The sequence below is a fragment of the Notothenia rossii genome, assembly GCF_949606895.1.
Source record: "Notothenia rossii genome assembly, chromosome: 4".
NCBI classification, from domain to species: domain Eukaryota; kingdom Metazoa; phylum Chordata; class Actinopteri; order Perciformes; family Nototheniidae; genus Notothenia; species Notothenia rossii.
Window position 1 is genome coordinate 30,934,224 of NC_136902.1, and position 16,134 is coordinate 30,950,357.

General features: G+C 39.6%; 1 protein-coding gene across 1 annotated transcript in view; it reads left to right on the top strand.

The window, feature by feature from the left end:
• prex1 (phosphatidylinositol-3,4,5-trisphosphate-dependent Rac exchange factor 1) overlaps window positions 1-16,134 on the top strand; it is a 105,782-nt gene that overhangs the window by 37,104 nt on the left and 52,544 nt on the right. Inside the window, exons 9-14 of the mRNA XM_079673649.1 lie at window positions 1,702-1,851; window positions 6,131-6,278; window positions 11,064-11,164; window positions 12,753-12,856; window positions 13,297-13,346; window positions 15,769-15,844. Coding sequence (XP_079529775.1) covers window positions 1,702-1,851; window positions 6,131-6,278; window positions 11,064-11,164; window positions 12,753-12,856; window positions 13,297-13,346; window positions 15,769-15,844 — 629 coding nt within the window. The remainder of the gene's footprint in view (window positions 1-1,701; window positions 1,852-6,130; window positions 6,279-11,063; window positions 11,165-12,752; window positions 12,857-13,296; window positions 13,347-15,768; window positions 15,845-16,134) is intronic.

Genomic DNA, 16,134 nt, shown 5'->3' on the forward strand with positions numbered 1-16,134 from the left:
GTTTCAAACAGGATGTAGCTTGCAACCTTGTGTACCACCTTTTGATGTCAGCTATTCAGTAATGGCATGAGGTGTTGATACAGATCTGTAGTGCAAAAGCAACCCCGAGCCAGAAGATAAACCTGATGCGCTCCAATGTGAGTTATTGTGCCAAAGATAAACGACTCTTCTGTGGGCTTGTTGTTATACGGTTGTCCCGGCTTATTTTGCTATTGTGGTGTGTTGCGAGGCACTGTGCTGGGCTCAGTAGAAACACTTCATCTTCCTCTCTCTCACGTGTTTCCTCTTTTTTGTTGTTCAAAATATGTTGCAAGCTTACATGACCTTTCTTTCTACGTGTTTGGTGCTAGCTGTCACATTTAGGCTTCTGTAGGGGAAACCACATAGAAAAACATGCCTTATACGCAGAACATTGAGAACGCTTAGCGCCTAAATACTGTGAAATGTGTGAGGGGTTATTTGTTTAAAGCTTGAATGGAGACATTATGTTTTATTTAATATGCTGCTAGCTTAAAGGGGACTTATTATGTACATATTTGTGTTTAATGTCTCTACTGTGACATGCCTCCATGCTTTAATGTTCAAAAAGCTCTTTATTTTTCTCATACTGCCTGTGCTGCAGAACCTCTTTTCACCCTCTGTCTGAAACCAGAGCCCCGTCTGCTCTGATTGGTTAGCCGTCTGGCTCTGTTGTGATTGGTCAACCAATTAGAGATGTATTTGAGAGAGAGAGCCAATAAAAGTGTGAGTGTTACATAGTGATGTCATTATGTTACAGAAGTAAAATAAGGACTCGAATAGAGGCATTTCAGGCACGGGGAGTGAGAAACCCCCCTTTGGAGGGAACTTTTGGATTTGAGCCATTGCAGAACATTTACATGCACAGCAATTGACACACTACAGGAAAGGGACGTCCCCAAAAACAAAAATAAAGAAGTTATCTCAAATAGCAATCTGTTGGTTAAAGCATTAAAAACATCCTCCCTTTTACTGACTTATACACCTTGTTGCCTTGATAAATGCCTCCTTGCAAGATATCAGCATGAACTCAAACAACATTTCACCAAAATCCATCTTTTCCGTTCCATTTGCTTCAAAGATAATGTTCTTCCCTCCTCTCCCTCCTCAGCAGGAGCTGCTCCCTGTGGGTCTCAGAGTATCAGATCTATTTATATGACCTTTGAGCGTGAAAGACTAATGCACCCCATTACCAGCCACCATTCATTATTCAGGAGCTGCTCACCTGCAGCTAAATGGATAATAGAATTAGAAAGCGGGTACGAGGAGAGATTTTGCAGAGTCAGTGGTAACAGGGTCTTTTACTGCTCTCCCGGTGCATCATGTTTATCTCATTAATTGGTTTGTAAATCATTGCTCGAGTCCTATTTGAAGATAACTTCAATATTAACAAGATTCATTTGATTACTCTACTGATTGCTTCACTTTACTTACCACTGAGGTCAGCGTTGACATAGTGCTGTGGTTTTTGTGTCATTCTTTCAAAATGAAACCCTTAGGGGGGAAAAAACAAGCTCAGTAAAAATCTGTGAACAAGTGAGATCATTTAAGTGCATGTTATTTTAATGAGGTGAACTGTTTGCTTGTTTAAGGGCCATTCAAGACTTCAACGGTTTTACATGATGACTCCTGTCCCATTTTAAAGACAAATTACTTGATTGTTTTTTTTTATTTTCTTTGCAGCGGACTATCACAGCAACAACTACACGGTGACTAACGGCTGGAAGATCCACAACACTGCGAAAAACAAGTGGTTTGTCTGCATGGCCAAAAATGCAGAAGACAAGCAGAAGTGGCTGGACGCCATCTTGAGAGAACGGGAGCAGAGAGAGAGTGAGTAACAATTTTTTTTAGAAGGCAATTTATGGTGCTTCTGGTTTATGGCTCTGATGGCGCACACCAGAGAATGGTCTTTATTTTGTACCAGAGTTCCTCTAATGGAGGATGTAGTGGCTTTCCAATAGTACTTAGAAAGACACCAACCATATTTTACAGTGGAACTAACGGGTATTATTTACAGTATCTCAAAAAATGTTTTTTTATGTTGTGTTGAAGGACTGTTGTCTTGGGATGCATTAGTTTCAGCCTAGTGTAATAATGGGAACTAATAATGGAATTCATATTTTTAAAAAGCACGCGGGCCCTGGGGCTGGGGTTTGGTCCCTGTGCGGAGGACCCAGGTTCAAATCCAGCCTGGGACCATTTGTCCTATGTTGTCCTTTTATTGTGGTTATTGTAAAGTTAGTCTTTAATTTCATACTGATTAACTTATAAAAAAATATCTCAAAATGCCTACTTACCTCCCTATTCTGTTAGAACCCTGAATAAACTGGCAACTGCTAATTCAATTCCATTTACTTTATACAAAAAATAAAAAGTGCAATCATAAGGCCACACTGGTCATTACAATGGGAAGGTTGTGGGTTCAATCACAGCCCCTGCCGTTAACATTTAGATGTATCCTTGGGCTCCCAACAGTGTGTGAATGTGTGTGTATGTTAGCTTCCCTGAGCAGGTGGCACCTTGTATGGCAGCAGGGCAATTGCATAAATGCAGACTTGCGTATATAAAAAGCCCTTTAGGAGTCGTAAGACTGAATAAAGCGCTGTATAAATGAAGTCTATTTTTCATTTACCATAAGACAGAATGGAGATATGTGAAATGGGACACCCTGATAAGCTCTCCGAAGCTTTAGAATAGGGGCATAGACGCTAAACAGAAAGTATTTTCAATATATGTTACTAACACGTCTAGTTTATTGGCTTAAATTAATGTATTATACAAAACATTTACAAGCTAAAAAACACCTACTACTAACCAAATACATAGTGCTTTCTAATCCTCACTAACCAACGCTTTACTAGCCACTCTATCTGCCCTACATGTTAGTGTCACCTTATATTCAAAACCGATTCAGACTCAGTTAGCTCTCCCACAGTAAAGAGTGTGTGCTGAAGACCTGGATGTAGTGTTTGTGTCCTTTAGGTTATGTCCCACCTTGAACACGCTGTGTTTCATAAACAGAGGCTTAGGTGACATGACGTCTACAGTTGGCCTGGTTGACCTGTGCACTAAGCAGAGGCTGCTGCTTCAACAATCTCTTCCCTTTAAAAAAAATCAATGCAGCTGTGGTGTCTAATCAAATCCGTCTGTGTGATGAGTCATTTGCAAACAACAACTGTGCTAAAAACAGCATCTTTGTCGAACGCTTTAAATAGATAAGCATTCTTTTTGTCAAAGAACGTGAAACTAAATGACGTCAAGCATGCTTGGATCTATTTGACCTAGAATAAAGAGTGTTTGTATAGACTTAAAAACACAGTTGTATCCATGTCCAGCTGTTGGTTTTGGAGCCATATAATGAATTGACATGACAAAGCTCTTGATTAGTTTGCAGAAAATCTAGTGTATTTAGTCTCACCATTTCAAAAACACTTCATTCATTGATGATCAAAAATAAGCCCTACACAGCGCCACATCCACCGATTTGAGATTAGTAATGCAAACTGATATTCTTGTTGCTCTTTCCGACTTCCCTCTTTTGTCTTAAAATGTGTTCCCACCTGTTCAGCAGTGGCCATCTGTCTTTGTTATGTTGTGTGCCTTAGACAGTGTGAAAAGCTTTAACCAGATTTGGGGAGGTACACAACTGGTCACCTGATAGCATTGACGGCTAAAAACCCCTAAAGCTAATAGAATGGGATTTGGTGTAAAATGAGCAAAGAAAAAGAGTTTTAGCTTCATTTAATCACCAATGTCAAAACTTTTTTTAACAAATGTTTTCTAAGTTTATATTTAAAACATCCAGAGTGTAAATTTGACGTCACTAGCATCTGATTCTGTGATAAAAGGGTTTCAGGTTAGAAGTAAGTACGGAGGAGTGTGCTGCAGCTTGTGGTGTTTGGTTTCAACCCCGGCGGAAATCGACCTGAGGCTAACAGATGCCAGATCAGTCACAGTGCCCATTTTCCCCACACTCTCCTTTCTATTACCCCCTCTACAGTATACTCTGTCCTTACCTTTCTCTCAACCTCTTCGCTACAGTGTAGACAGCTACATGATAGTATTTTTCTTCAATAGATCCTAGATATGTTCCACTTTTTCTGCATGATTCCACTCCTGACACGCCTTGTTCGATATGACTTTCTCCACGCTGTGGTCCTTCCCTGTGTTGGACATGTGGCTCTTCCCAAACCCTCCTAAAAGACTTTCATTGTTCAACACTGCCAGCTGGAGGTGTTTTGTCCTATCACTGTTTTCACGGCAGTTTAAGGGAAAATGCGTGGGGCAGATAATGCGATGGGGTATTAGCTCGTGCCAGGAAGACGAGGAGCATTACAAGACAAACTCTGACAGCTGGAACAGAAGCTGAGGGGCCTCTGCTGCGCTGGACAGGCTCCGTCTGTTGTTCAATGACACTCATTGTTTAAGTCTACTCCAGCTGCTGTCAAATGTAATATAACCCAAGCTCCATCACCCAGTGCAGAACTCCAGAGAACCTATGGGAAAAGTGAATTCAATAGTTCGTTTTACACCTCTGTTTGCCTTTCAGTTAGTCAGACTTCCAAAAGAGTTTTCACTTAACTTTCTCCCTTAAACCGCTAAAAGTTGCATGATGCAGACCCAATGAATTGTGTGACATCTGCCAAAGAGGTTATATTTTCGGCTAAGTCTGTTTGACTGTCTGTCAGCAGGATTGTGTACAAATTATTAAAACCTGGTGTAGCATGGGTCGTGAAGAACTTATTACAAGGTGGATATAGCTTTTTCACTTCCATTGGTATTGCTATGTTTGGATTCATGTGGGTTGGGAATGATTTTAAAAATGTGTTTCCACCTAGGATAATTCACATGAAAGGCCCCTCAAAATGGTACAACAACTCGTATATATCAACTTTTAAAAAACATTATAAAATTCTCATGAACACACCGGAGTTGAAAGAACATCTTCCCAAATTGGGAAATAGGACAATCTGAGGAGCATGTGAAGGCACTATTGGCCTTGGCGGAGTTCTGTGCTCTTTCAGTGCATTTTAGTTTTCAACTGTATTGCAAAATTAGCTCTGGCCCTACAATGTTACACACCCAGCCAACCTCAAGGGAATGTTGAAAAGGCCAAGTGATCAAATGCCTTGCGTTGGGGCATATTTCCCTTGTGTCTTCAAATCATATTTGCAGATCAAAGGCTTCAGCCAAATGTCAGCTGACTGCCAGCAAGGCCGCTATTATGCGGAATCAAGAACCAGTTGAGAACCAGGTCCAGAAGCTGTCATGTTTGTCTGACAAATGTGCAAATCTACCTGCAAAAACTCACTGGCAAGGAAAATCGATCCAGGGTACGGCCACATTTTACGAAAAATGATGACTACTACAACAACAAATTGACCGATACGAAGCGTCAATAATGGAATTGGAATCAACAACAATGTATTATTTCCTATCCCTGAAGGAGAAGCGGCACTAAATGCGTGAATACCTTTTAGTCGCGTTCAGCAGCTTGATGTGTCTCTCAGTAGAGTTAAGCAGCTTATGAAGGCGCAGTGCGGCAGAGTTAGATGCCCCAGTCAGAAAGTCTCAGTGTGTTTTCAGAAGTTCATCAAACCCCACGGTGAGCTTAAGCAGGTCAAACTGTGAACTCACTGGAGAGGTTTTATCGGGGCATCGGGCCTTACAATGGGCCCTCACATGTTCTGCTTTACAATAGAGCAATAATAGTCAACAAACTAGAACAGAAACAAGATCAGGATCACACTGCCCTCCTGAACTCTACTCACTCCATGAAGCAACTCGTCTAGGAGAGATAAACATCTGGGTTTGTTTCAGAAGGTTGAAGCGGACCCGAGCTGCGGTGCTTTGGTCCTGGCTTCATTTCATCTGCACAATACCAGAACACAACCAGGAGAAGGGCCCGTTTGTCTGTTTTAACAGAACCATGACAGCCTTTGCCTTTTGGCTTTGGCACGTGAAAAAAGCCACTAAAGCCAATTGGACATTTGTTTCCAGTAATGGGTCTGCTGTATTTGTTTTGCCATTGTGATTCATTTTCCTTTTATTATAGAAAAGTTTTATTCCATTGACGGGAATCTGACAGTTTTTTCTCTTTTGTTCGTAGGTCTCAAACTGGGAATGGAGCGGGACGCCTACGTGATGATTGCAGAGAAGGGGGAGAAGCTCTACCACATGATGATGACCAAGAGTCGCCACCTGATTAAAGATCGACGCAGGAAGCTCAGCATTGTGCCCAAGTGCTTCATGGGAAAGTGAGTTTCTTTATTTCCCTCAGTGCCTGGTTTTCTTGAGGTTCCAAGAATGTGACTGCAATGCTGTTCACAAGGGGGTCCTTACAAAAGCGGTGTTACATAAGATCTGTATTCTTTCAAAAGAGCCTGTATCCAGTCTCCCCAAGTTCTGGCAAGGTGCCTAAACTGTTTTATCCCTACATCCTCATCTCTGTAATGAGCCCCCCTTATAGTCTCCTCTCACGGTTCATAGAAAGGACCAAGTTGCTCCCTACACACTCCTATCATGGAGCACACACTCACACATCCAGACTTTCATTAGCAAAGGAACTTTAACTGAGGCTCTTCAACAAGCCATCGCTGTCCCCTTTATGTTTCAGGACAATGAGAGACCTGCTTAGGTTTCCCTAATGCTAGCAATTGTGAGATCCTGAGCAGCAATTAAAATTCTTTCGGGCACCATTTTTGTAAGAAACAAAGAATAAAAACATGGAAAGACTTCAAAGGTGATGACCATTTAAAGGGAAACCAGGGAGCAACCGTTTGTGTCTTCACCACTGCCAACATGGCCTCTTTCGAGAGATGTGTAGTAGACAGTGCATTGACTACTTTCAAATCAGTTACAGGAATGTAATGGGTCACTTAAAAATGTAATGGTGTGTCTGCGAGACATGTTCAATCTTTGTGGCGTCATGTGAACTCCTTGTCTGGGATTTTTCTTCTCTCCGTCCAAGGTACCTGCTTTCAGGAACTTCATTCTGCATAAAAGTACACGTCAGCATTAAGCACTCTCCTTCCCTGTCAGAGTATACTGTATTAAGAACAGTGCGTTACTAGCATACTACTGAAGCCAAGTCAAGAGAGAAGAAAATATATTCTGGTGATACATTGTCTGATTTAAATGTATTTCTCTCTTTATGACTCAAGAAGGAAAGGAAAAACGTTTTACTTCGAAGATCAATTTTTAATCTTTTTTTTTTTTCATACGTGAAAAAGAGTGGGATAAAAACGTTTTTGCCAGTATTGAAACTTTTTTGTCAGGATTATTTTTGTCTTAGTTTATCTTTTTTATGCTCATTTCCGCCAAGGGCAACACTTCCCTATATTCTAGTTGTTTGTTTTCTTACAGGTGAATTTCAATTACTGCACTTGAACAAGTTATGTCACAGTATTTACATTTTTTTCCTTTTGCTAGAAATAGCCGGCTTTAATATATGCAATATCCAATATATGTGCTTGTGAGAACATTCAGAACTCACTTGATGAATATAATGCTTGAAAAACATTTTTACTATCTTTGTCACAGAAGAATTTTCTTTTTTAAAAGATTGCTGATTATCCTTTCAAAACCTTTGTTGACGTTAGGAAAAAGTTAAGATAAAATAGATCACCAGCATATCTTTTTTCCCTTGCGTCTCATGGTGTGTTATAGTATATAATATATATAGGAGTAATAGTATTCTCGTAGAAAGATTGTTTTATCTTCATTCACTTCACTTAGGTCAGAGCCACTGTTCAGTGCCAGAACAGTAGCTGTCAAGCTGTTGCAGATTCTACTGTTTGCCAACATAAATGTTTCTTTTCTCAGACAATCCTTTTTTAGCCACTCACCCCCTTATTTCCAGTTTGTCTGCCTCTCTCCCTCACTCTGTTTTCGCTTTCTATCATCTCCCACTTTCCTCTTTTAATCACTCAGTCATTTCCTGCTGATAAGAGCTGCATTAGCTCTGCATTTGTCTTTGTGATGATATTAGCAGCAAGCATAGTTGGAGAGCTTATTGCATTAAACAGAGATGCTGACAGCCGGCTGATAGCACCCTGTTCTCTAATATTAGAAGATGGTCGGTGTTAACACACTTTAAATGTGTTAATGGTACTTTTTTGATCATGCCAGTGCTTGCCTAACATCGTTTGTTAGGATTTAAAGCAATGGTATTTGATCAAATTGAAGTGTCTTGTTTTTTTCTCTTTATTTGTGCTAATAGGAGTGCTAACGCTAGCAGAAAATGATATCATATCTACCCTCTCAATTTTCAGCATGATTTTCTTTTGTTCTAGCTTTTGTTTTTCGAACAAAATGTAGCTTTGTCCAAATTCTAAAGTACATTTTTAGTTTGAGCAGGTTTTGAGCATGTACTTTAGTATTTAGCAACTTTTAGAGGTAATGCTAACTCCTAGCTAGTGTCCCCCACTGGCTTGCTAGTATGGAAGCAAAACGTCTACTTTCCAGTTACTCCTCAGTTTAACACTATTAGCTTTGTCAGCATTGTTTCTGTTTGTATTGCTAGTCCTATTAGCACCCTTAAATTCTAGCCGCTAGCTCATTAGTTGCAATGTTGAAAACCTTAAACGGAAAACCAACTGTGAGATCATAAGCTTGTCTATTGCTCATTTACATTACAAAAGTAATTACGCCATTAAAAAGCCATTATGCATTTTTTTGTATAATGGCTTTATATAAAAAAAAAAAGAACACTATTGTCCCAATCTAACACATTGTAAGTGATATGATAAAAAACGGGACATTTCCAACACATCTCTAAGCTGTTGACCAATCACAACAGAGCCGGCCAGCTAACCAATCAGATCAGACTGGGCTCTGGTTTCAGACGGAGGGTGGAAAGAGGTGCTTCAGCACAGGCAGTATGAGAAAAATAAAGAACTTTTTGAACATTTAAGCATGTGACTGTCCCAGTAGAGGCACACAATACAAATATGAATCCTGAAAATGAGCATAATGGGTCCTCTTTAAAATCTAGTGTAAACCTGAAACATAAAAGTTGTCACTTCACAGTTTCTGACTTGAACTTTATTTCAGTTATGCTGAACTCAACTAATAATCAGCAGTTATTCCCACAAATCCATGTCCCTTGTCTTCTTCTCCTCCTCCATGTGTGGCTGAACAAAGTCTGCCTCTTCCTCACACACACATTTCCTGCTCATCATATTAATTTCCTTTCAAGCTCTGTTTCCAAAATTAACCTGACTCTTACATCGCACGCACACACACACACACACACACACACACACACACACACACACACACACACACACACACACACACACACACACACACACACACACACCCCTCCTCTCCATCCCCTCCCATCCAAAATTAACCTGACTCTTACATCACACACACACACACACACACACACACACACACACACACACACACACACACACACACACACACACACACACACACACACACACACACACACACACACACACACACACACACACACACACACACACCCCTCCTCTCCATCCCCTCCCATTCAGTCCCCTGTCAATGTCAATTAACAGCCACCAGCTTTGACATGAACAAACAGGAAGACAACAAAAACACATACACTAATAACTCAGGCATAATGAAACTTTTTTTCTTTCTTTATTATGATAAAATATTCCTACCTAGAAGCCAAGTCCAGAAAGATTTCTCACACATTCTGCAAAATTGTTCCCATGCTGGAATGTTTAATCCCAGAATTCATGAACAAACACACACAGTAGCTAGCTCCAATTCACTTTTCATCATTATCTGGGGAACCAATTTCCCTCAGCACCATGAAAAAAAGGGGACAATGTAATTTTCTCCTTCAAACATTTTTTCAGCTCACACTGGCTGTGAAAAACAGGGGAGCGGAGCTGAAGTGCTTCGGATGTGTAATGCATGTACAGTATCAAAAGCTTGAGGGATATTTGTCGCAAAAAGAGGAACTTCAAAGAAAGTTGAACTGTAGATGTGCTCTGGTCTGTGGTTGAAGTATTTCATTTAAACTGTAACCAATTGTAAATGTCATGATGGTGCTTTGCGCAAGGCTGTGAATGTACTGTACAGGCCAGCCTTACTACAGAACAGATATATTTCACCGGTCAGGTAGGCATACTGAAAGCAATATACTCTGCTTGTAAGGTATGCGGGCACTTACTCATCACATGTATTATTAAAAGACGGTTAAAGTGAGTTCTGTTAGAGTAGGTGAAAGTGTGGTTAAAAAAATACCATCCCTATGTTACCCTATGATATCTGTCCACACAATACACATTTAGCAATCAGAGCCACAGTCAGTAGTGTACAACAGTTGTTGTCATATCTGAAAAAAAAAAAAGCATTTGGTTTATCACTTAAAATGTGAATCAAGATTTCCACTTCGATTCTTGGTGTCACGATACGATTCTAAAAGGCTTTGAGAAATGTCCGTATCAAAATGGCTTCTTGATTGAGTACATGGGGTCCTTATTTCAGGATTTACTCTAATTGATGTTGCAAATGATGGCATGGAAGCAGAGTAAAGGTTGTATTAGATAATGGGCAAACAAATACAAAACTAAGACTAAAGGAAACATTTATTGATGCTAAGCTTACACAAAAAAAACGCATAGTTATATGGTAAATTCAGCAGTAACAACTTCAAGTTATAGAAAAATGCTGCCTGATAAATAAATACAATTGGTAGGCTTTCTTAGAAATTTGCCAATTAAATAAAATGTTAAAAAAAAAGAAAACTCATCCCTCAGAACAAGAGAGGTGTGCATGTTTTATGAGAGTTATATGGTAAGTGTTTAGCTTAAGCCATGCGTATGACAATTTTCAAACAAATCCCAACTTTATCGACACAAATCTCAGACAAAGTGTCACCTACGCTGTTTGCATTCAGGGTGAATTTCCACACCATCAAAAGCACAGCAAGGAGCCCTGTGCCAAAGATGGTTGCATTTTCAAAAACAAAACAGCATATCGGATCACCAATTTAAGAAATGTGGGCCTCATCGTTTGCTTCGTCTTCTTTGTGTTCTCAGTGAGTTTGTGTCGTGGCTGATAGAGAGCGGAGAGATCAGTAAGTCTGACGAAGGGGTCAACCTGGGACAAGCCTTGCTGGAAAATGGCATCATTCACCATGGTGAGATTAAACAAAATTATTTATTTATTTTCCGCTTTCTTTCTCCCTCTGTTTGTGAAACCTTGATCCTCTTCAATTCCTTTCTACTTCTCATCTTTAAGCTCTTGGCAGCTCCTCTTATCATGTATTCTATTTTTAACTTTGTTTAGTCATCTCAACCAAGGCTTTTTTTCTTTTATTCCCATTCTTCTTCAGTCTTTGAGTCACCCATGTTATGAATGTGTACCCCACTTCCAATGTTAAGATAGAAATCACCATATTTGGGTAAAATAAGTGACGGAAATAATTCTGGAAATGTCTCTCACATTATTTCCCCTTCCCTGATTTAGCTTGAGTGGGACATGCACAGGTCAGCCAACCTGAGTGAATTATGCATAGAGCACTGACACAAACAGCTACAATACATAATGTATGAACCCAGTTTGTCCAGAGTATTGCTGAAGGCGCTGTTGTACATAGTAAGTGCTAAACCACTATCCCGATTTATACACATCGCCCTCTCAGGGAATTTTTTACCCATCCTTCACATTCCTTAATACCTGCGGAAAATCCCCTGAAATCTTTCGAACAACCACAGAGAGGTGGAGTGATGACACGCACGGTCTGTAGGGTAGCAGTGAGGCTTTGTGGGTAAACCGTTAGCATCTCAGGCCCTGGAGGCAAAGTGTAGGTTTCACTGTAAGTCAGTGAAAAGGAATCAGATAGAGGTAATTTGTGCATTTTATCGTACATAATTCAAGTTTTATTCAATCAGCTGTCCGTGTTCAGGCAACTAACACACCCGTTCATACTTTGTAATTTTTCCTTCGCTCCCGTAATCATTCAGCTATCATTTCATGTACTTTACATTCCATATGTGTCACTTTACAATGGCTGATTGTGTTGCTTTGGGTTTTATGAGGACATTTTAGGTCTAGACTGAGAAAACCAGCAGCTCTGTTTGAGCACATGCCAACTTGTGGTGGAAGCAAACTGCCTCTGTTTGGCTGATTTCACCGTCAGGCATCTGTTTATGTATGCATTAGTCATTTTATTCATTCATCTTCAGTGTAGTGTTGAATGAATCATAGATCAAATGTTTTTGTTTGTTTGTTATTGCAAATTTGGAAGTTTTATGGGATTTGGCAGCTGTCCGCTGTGTTAAATATTTGAATTTCATTGCTTACCCAATGCAGACAGAATTTACCACCGCAGTGTTGCTCACACATTTCTCCCATCTCGCCTACTGCCTGTACTTACCCTAATATTTTCTGCAGATTAAATGTGTAAAAAAGTCACAGAATATTTGAAAAACAAACCTAATGCTCCACTCAAACCCATTAATATTTTGTAACTTGTACAGTCTCTCACATTTTGTCTCCATAGGCATGCTGTGGCTATTCAGTCACTGATATCTGTAATACATATGGACATTAAATAAAGGCCAGCCATTTACATGTAACAAGCATTAGGAACATTGATGCTCTTCACGGTCCTTCTTAATTACACTTATCCCCAACTAAAGAGTGGACGAGGAAGGGTTTATTTAATATCTGATGGGTTATGATTCCCCTTGAGGTAACATGTTCTCTTTCTGGGTATCTTTTAGTGTCAGACAAGCACCAGTTCAAGAATGAGCAGGTGTTGTACCGATTCCGCTACGACGACGGCACCTACAAGGCCCGCAGTGAGATGGAGGACATCATGTCAAAGGTGATTGATAAGAAATGTAAAATATATATTTTTTTAGATTAAAAAGTGCGTCATTGCCTGCACCTTTGCTAAAGTGTGCCAATCAAAAATGAAATAATTGAAGGGTTCAACATAGAATTTTTTTTATTGATACAGCATAAACGTTGGTGTCTGCTGCCTAACAGTTGTACATGTTCACAGAGTCTGGAGGCACTTATCACTTCCCATAGAAAACTGTGATTCCAAACAAACAATATATATGTAAAGACATGGTATGTTAGTTGGCTTGAGTCTGAATTTCCCAACTATAGCGGGATTATGAAATGTCCAAAATGGATAGCCCCTGGGGTAACTCTTTTCACAGTTAAATCTCTTGTCCTGAAGCCATGCTGCTACTTGTTTACCCAAGGTGTGTGTGCTCTATGACTCAGCGTCTCCACTTCTCTTTTCTTTTCTTCCAGGGCGTGAGGCTGTACTGCCGCCTTCACAGCCTCCACACGCCTGTCATCAAGTAAGTACCTGCCCTCCCCCCCCCCCCCCCCCCCCCCCCGCGTATGCTAATGCTTCCACTCTCCAGGTGCACGAATACATATTCATGGAGGCTTCACATTCGGCCCGCTTCACCCTATCTGTGATGACTGAACTAACAGTAGCCCTGCCAGGAATAGGAGTCCTCAAACCTCCCTTTTCCTCTCCAAACTTTAGACTCCCTGCCAGATATTTGCTGCTGTAGGTTCACCAGATCCAGTTCAGGTGCAGGTTGCCAGGTTTTTCCTGAATGAAGGTTTATATGAGATGGCTCTTAAAGGATTAAGAAAAACTACTTGCATTTGTCTGTTAATCTTTAAAGTTTTATGGATTATCTTAATTTATGCTCGTGGATTTTAAAATGTTTGTACTTAACAAACATTTTATAGAGGCCCTATTATGCTTTTTGGGGTTTTCCCTTTCCCAAAACCTCTAGTCTAGTGCCTGACACGCCTCCTTTGGACTACTTTGAGTATTTACGTAAAATAATGACATCACTATGTAAGACTCACACTTCTATTGGCTAGCACTTCAACACATTGTACGTGATAGGCTAAGAGGCAGGACATCTCTAAGTAGTTGACCAATCACAACAGAGCTGGCCAGCTAACCAATCAGAGCAGACTGGGCTCTCGTTTCAGACAGAGTGTAAAAAGAGGTGCTGCAGCACAGCCAGTATTACAAAAATAAAGAACAGTAAACATGTCACAGTAGAAGCACAACATACAACTATGAACCTGAAAATGAGCATACATTTTTTTACATCATAAATGACTTTTTTTCCTTCCTGTCTGCTCTCTCCCTCTTTAACACACATAAAGACACTCTCACAATCTCACTAACTGACTTTCTTACCTACAAACCATAGCACGGTTACACTGGAATATAAACACAATACAGTTTATACACACTCACCCTACCCTATATGATAATATATACAATTGCAGTTCTCCATTAGTTCCTGATTATTCTTTTAAACTTCTATGAATCCTTTTGCACTGATTGTGGGTAAAATACCTGAAGTGAAATTAGTCTCAAAAAGAGGAAGAATGATCTCACTGTACAAAAATTCTTTCCATCGGAAGAGTCAGAAAATCGAGTACAAGTTTATACAGAAGCACAGGAAACGCACGTCTTTCCCCCTACACACATTCTCAGTCTGCCGCGGCCCCTCCCTTTATACTCTTCCCCATTCACCCCTCTATCTCCCCCGACATCACTCACCCGCTGATTGAAGTGCCGGTGCTTGCCATTGGGCGCAAACAAAAGAGCTTTTGGCCCGGGGATAAATCCTATTACCATACAAAGGCAATCCCTCTCCCTGCCATTCACATATTATGTAATAAGTCCTTGGCTTTTTTTTTCTAACCACCACTAAATTGGCATTGTAAGTAGCAACCATTAATTATAATGTTACAGTGATGGATTTGTTGCGTTTTATGTATTATAAATAATTATAAGCAGTGCCTCCCTTTTCTTAAACTTTGTTGAGGGACAAGGCGCCTGCAGGTTTTATGTAAATAAAAATAATGACATATAATGAAATGGATATAAACATAATAAAATCAACTTTAATGCTGTCTAATGCTGTAGAAAGGATGACTCAGAAAACCATTTGTCCCGCTAATCATTTATGAATGCTGCTCACTTTCCATGTGGTTTTAATGCAATATCAATCAATCAGTGCACTTCTTCTCCACATCTGCTCTCAACCGGTGTTTCTATTGAGCTTTCGTTCTGAATGTGGCAGTTTACAATATAGGGACACACCCAATATCTTACTCATAACATTGAGATGTTAAAGCGAATATACCGTTTGACACTCAAAACCAACCACCATGCACTTCCTGTTTCACATGTTTACATATATCAGAATCATAAATCCTTTTTTGGAGGCCACAGAGGGGACATTTACATCGTTTAAGCACACACATTAATAGAAACACACATTAATAGAATACAAATCTAATAGTAGCAGCAAAATAAGAGTTATGTGTGTGTGTATATATATATATATAAAGAGGTTAACTAGCAGCCAGTATTAACTTTGTTTTACTTCTTGTACTTAGGTAAAGTCTGATGTCAATACTTAGGTACTTTTACTTAAATAATATTACTTCGGACAGTATCTACTACAACAATTTGTGATGTTGTAATTGAAAAAACACAAATAATATATATATACATTTAAGTTATTACTTCACCGACTATCGGTTTCCCAAAAATGTAGACATTACCTAAACAGACACTGTTTTGGCAATGTTTACCACAAAGAGGTTTTGTTATCTGTTAAACACACGTTTCATGTGAACCCACAGACTTTCAAGAACTTTTTTCACACACTACTGGCAATTTACTGTGATAATACATCCTTTAAATTATTTCGTATTTCGTTGCTTCAATAGGGACAGAGACCACCATCTGAAAACCTTCAAATCGGTTATTCCTGCCAGCAAACTGGTTGACTGGCTACTCCTGCAGGTAAAAACGAAGATGTGTTACACTTTAATTTAATCAAAACACATAAAAGTAAGCATGCAACAATGGTTTACAAATACCTGTCGTAATGAAACTGGGTAGTTTTCTTGTGTCATTGTCATAGATTCTTCATGTTAGTATTTGACTTTTAACCACTGCATCAAAGGCCCAAGTAAAACAAGTACTTATAATAAAATTATCAGAAATATCACAAATGCTTTCTGCGGTTGAAATGGTACATACTTTCAACAGACAGAAAATTCTGAAATTAAAAATACATTTGCAAAAAATAA